This window comes from Etheostoma spectabile, chromosome 5 (assembly GCF_008692095.1).
Source record: "Etheostoma spectabile isolate EspeVRDwgs_2016 chromosome 5, UIUC_Espe_1.0, whole genome shotgun sequence".
Lineage (NCBI taxonomy): Eukaryota > Metazoa > Chordata > Actinopteri > Perciformes > Percidae > Etheostoma > Etheostoma spectabile.
This window is the reverse complement of record NC_045737.1, coordinates 3,090,077-3,094,542: the sequence shown is the minus strand read 5'-3', so window position 1 is coordinate 3,094,542 and position 4,466 is coordinate 3,090,077. Positions and strand designations below refer to the sequence as shown.

The window sequence follows — 4,466 nt, the reverse complement described above, 5'->3', positions numbered from 1 at the left end:
TAACATGCAATAAACCAATCAGAGTTTCATCTTCCATTGCCTTTAAAAGCCAGGTGTGTTTGTACTTTGGCGCGTTGCTATTATAATGGCGGATTTTCACCGTAATATTTTTATTTATATCTTCTGCATGTGTGTGTGCTGCTGCGCTTCCCTGTGTGTGTAACAAGCATAGTGTGCGCGCTGTGCACAAGCCTAGGTGCATTTTACTAATGCACTGTTAAAATAACAATTGAATGCTGCACTATAGACTTTAGAGGTTTTTGGTGGTCAATGGCGCAATTACTTTCTGCTGCCGCAAGACAGCAATTCGCCAAGCCGGGTGCAAGATAGGGCCCTACAGGTCCCAATAGGATGACGATAGACTGGTTTGGAATCCATCTTGAAGTGGTTACAGAGAGATATTTAGCTTTTGACTTAACAGAACAGTAACTTGCATTTGCGTGTAATTATGTGAAATACCAGATACTGTACACCATCAATCTAAAATTACATTAGAAATGTATATATTTCAGATTCCAGTTCAAAATAGTTTTAACCTACATAGGTCAAAACTAGTTTTTGTGGATTTGCGTAACCATGCAATTGTATCATATCATATTGTGGAATATTTTGTGTTCAGAGATTGTGAAGCTGAGTTTAGCCCATCCTTTACACATCAACATGGAAAATCTCCATCAGACCATATTAGGTGTTGGTGGTAGGCATTAGGAAAAGCCCCGCTGGGACACAGTGGGATGTTTACCTCTGAACGTGGCCCCTCCGGTGGCAGCTGGGTGCCGAGGCTGCGGCTGGGCATGAAACAAGGCACTGATGTGGTTGGGAAGGGGCTCGCTGTCTGGCAGGGAGGTGTGTGTCAGCTCGTCTGGCTCCTCACTGATGTGGTTGCTGTCATCACACACCCAGTCCTCACAGCAGCCGCCCTCGGGCCTGGCCAGCCGGGGCCGCATGCAACGCCAGTCGGGCAGTGGCAATTGGTGAGGACAGAGGGGCATGCAGCCCACCACCCTGTCCATACAGGTGCACTGGTGCTGGCAGTTGGGCTGGAAGTCTTCGCCATGCTGGTACACCCGCCCGCCAAACTCGCAGGGCAAACCCTGGGCCGCAGCTGTCAACAAACACACACACGGACAGACACACACAAACACACGCACACACACACACACACACACACACACACACACACACGCACACACACACACGCACACACAGGAAACACAGCTGTGAAGAGAGACCTTTGACCTTCATAGACATAGGACAAAGTGGAAAACCTGCGTTTGTACACAAACACATCATAGCCTGTAAAGTCAAACTGCACACAGAGAAATATCTTTAGTAAAAAAGATTATTTCATGATTTCATGTTTAAAGAACAATTTAAAGGGGTACAGCAGTAATTTTGAATTGCAATTTTGTATTTTAAAAGAATGATCCTACGCTTCCGATAATTTTTAACAACTTTTATTAGACCCTCCCTGGCCTGAAAACACTTTTGGTTTATGGCACAGATTTTCTGGTTAAGTTTTGTATCAGCAAGGTTATTTTCTCTGACTTTGAAGACCTCCTCCAGAACTTATATATCTGTTTCTAAAGGCTTCAAGGAAATATTCACATGTGAAATCATTGGAGGGCTCCTTTAATAAGTAATCTTTTGTTAACACTGGTTATTAGCCTTGTGTTAACTGGTGGCCATTGTTTTTCCTCCTCTCCTTCCTTTCAAGAATCTAATCCAGTCAGATGGGATCAGAACACCTTTGAGGCTGTGGACCTATAAAAGAAGTTCATTTTTACTTCCTCATGACATGAGATGTGAGCTGTTTAACTAAGGAGTGATTTTGTATCTTTTCTCGGAGATTTTTAGAGCCTTAAAGAAATTATGCAATATAGCACAAGAAAAAAGAAAGAAAAACAAAATGTAGAGTTTTTTTATTATAACATCTACATATGGACAAAATGTGGGCTTTCACTCAGCCTGGTTGTTGGCCTCACCTCGACACAGTCCTCTCTCAGGGTCTCCTCCAGCCCCCAGATGGCAGCGTAGCCCCTTGATGTGATCGCAAGGTTCGGTGGCGCTGCAGTCCTCATTAAACTGCCGAGCACAAACTTTACAGCAGCCGCAGTGGTCGGTCACCCAGCTGACACCTTGCGGGCATGGCTTGGGCAAGGGGGTGCAGGAGCACTCCGCCGGGCACTCCCTCTCTGCCTGAGGAACAGGGTCAGAGGTCAGGTTAGGATGTGTGACAATGGGTGGATTGGGATTTCATCAGCATTTAAAATCCAAAAATAGGATGACAGTTCATCCAATATTAAATATAAGGACTAAACAAAGTGAACTGTTACAAACAAGCAACTCACCATCACTGTAGCACTGCCGAGCACAAACAGGGTGGAAATGATCTGCTGCAAAGTAACAATGCTAAGCATCTTGATTACAGCAGATGAACAAAAAGAGACAAACTTCTAAAAACCTTCCAAAGGAATGAAGAATTGTAGAGGTAAAACGTTGTGTTTGATCGACCATCCAAAGTTCCTAGAAGAAAGAAGTCTTGTTTGTCAGCTCCAGGATAAAAAATGTATCCACAGTTCAGAGTCTGTGCACCAAGAAGTACACCCGTCTGCTCTTGCTTGCTCGCCTACAATATCTTGTTGTCAGCACAGCTCAGCTCTATTCATAGAGAGGTTTCCCTGTGTTGTGCATGTACTTATAGACACACATGCCCCCGCCCCCACCGTGATATCATTGACACTCCTCTCAAGACGGCTGGAGAGTGTCCAGAGGGAGGCGGTGGCGGGTGTGAAATATTGTCAGAGAAATCTTCAAATCACTGTTATTGTGGACATGTGACCATAGGGAGAATGTGTCAAAATGTATAATAGGTAAATACTATAGTAAAGAGTGATACAAAATATATTGTACCTTAGGCTTTAAGGGTGACCATAAGCCTCACACATGCCCAGGGATATTTGACAGATATTTGCAAGAAAAAAGAAAACAATTTTAAGACAGGTGTAATGGAAAACGCGAGTGGGGAATCCCACTCCATCATGGAGTCTTTAACAGGGGAAGTGGTGATGTGGAGAAATTCCCTGTGAACAACTCTTTCACCAGCTCTGGCCAACCAGCCGGGCTCTGGTCTCTCCAATGCAGTGTGCTGCAGGACACTGTGCTCAGGACATCCTGTGTTCCCTCCATCTCTTTCCGAATGGGCCGCATTCCAGGAAATACAGGCCTTTCCTCGGGTTCCCATGATTGGTAGGAAAAACTCTGCATTTCCATTGTCACCCCAGGGGCAAGTAAAAATGTTTTGTTGTAGAGCAGGAAGGTCCTCACATTAAGCGTTGGCTCACGCTGTCATGAACATGGGAAATGTAATTTGGTGCATTCCATAAGGCTGCTAAAAGTCTTCCCTTGCTCCCTAAAAAACATGATGCATACAAAGATACTACTGAGACTGTGGACACAAAATATTTTGTAACACATGTGTGTGTCAAAACCAAATTCAACAAAAGAACATATATAATAATTACATGAGATTATGGATATAATCAGTAATCAAGCAATTCATATTTACTGAAGAACTGACCAGCTCTGCTTTTTGTGGAACCGTTGAGCAGGACGGACCTTAGTATGCCATTACATAACATGGGGGAGGTCAAACGTGTGCTCTGCTAATAGACTGTAGAAATAGAGGACAGAGCAGCAGTGATGTCACCCATTGGTTTGTGGACCGCCGTTTTGAAGCCTTGAGTTTGGCAATTTGTCACCATCTTGGTTTTTTGAAACCAGATGTTACGATTTTTGACAAGAAGGTGGAGCTGGAGGGGATGACGCAGCCAATGCTCTAAGCTAAATGTTAAAGAAGGAGATTTTCAACCCTTCTGAAGCAAGTCATCCTGCGGAGTTTAACCAGCGGGTAAACACAGACCTCTGGTTACTTCTGCCATTCATTAGCTTGTAATGCAGTACAGAAAATCTGCAAACTTTCCTTAAAGTTGCTAGCTAACGCCAGTGCTAACTAGCTAGCTCAGTTGGACTCACTGGACAAGACATTTTTAGGTGACCAAAATGTTCAAATTAACTTTGATGAAGTGAAAACACACTGTGAGAGGGTCAAAGTTTAAGGAGAAAACACGAACAACAACGAAAAACCAGATCACGGCTATTTTAATGTTCACAATGCCATGGTTAGCATTGTTAAGCCTCTGTCACGATTGACAGAGGCCATAAATTACAAAATAAACATGATGCTGAATTGAAGAAGACTTGAAACTAGCCCTCTCCAAGAGCCATCACCTTATTGTGGTGGAGAGGTTTGTCCCTATGAACTTGAGGGCTGTGCTGTCTGGAGATTAGTGCTCCTTTTAGGGTCTCCCATGTCAAAAGTGGTCTCAGGTGAGGGGCCAGACAAAGAATGGTTCATAAACCCCTATGAGTCATTGAGTCATTCCAAAAAAAGCAACAGGGCACCT

The 4,466-nt window shown here is 43.9% G+C and overlaps 1 protein-coding gene across 2 annotated transcripts in view; it reads right to left on the bottom strand.

Annotated features, from left to right (window-relative positions):
• ccn1l2 (cellular communication network factor 1, like 2) overlaps nt 1-3,147 on the bottom strand; it is a 22,600-nt gene extending 19,453 nt beyond the window's left edge. The window contains exons 1-4 of one of the 2 annotated variants that reach the window (XR_004332038.1): nt 2,914-3,147; nt 2,352-2,757; nt 1,986-2,199; nt 743-1,105 (exon numbers count right to left, since the gene is read on the bottom strand). Coding sequence is in view for 1 of the 2 variants with exons in the window: in XM_032516114.1 (XP_032372005.1) it covers nt 743-1,105; nt 1,986-2,199; nt 2,352-2,420 (646 nt within the window). In the remaining variant the exon portion in view is untranslated. Of the gene's footprint in view, nt 1-742; nt 1,106-1,985; nt 2,200-2,351; nt 2,873-2,913 lie in introns of those variants that run through there. The other variant, XM_032516114.1, reaches the window with a different exon arrangement.
• Between the last annotated feature and the right edge of the window lie 1,319 nt (nt 3,148-4,466).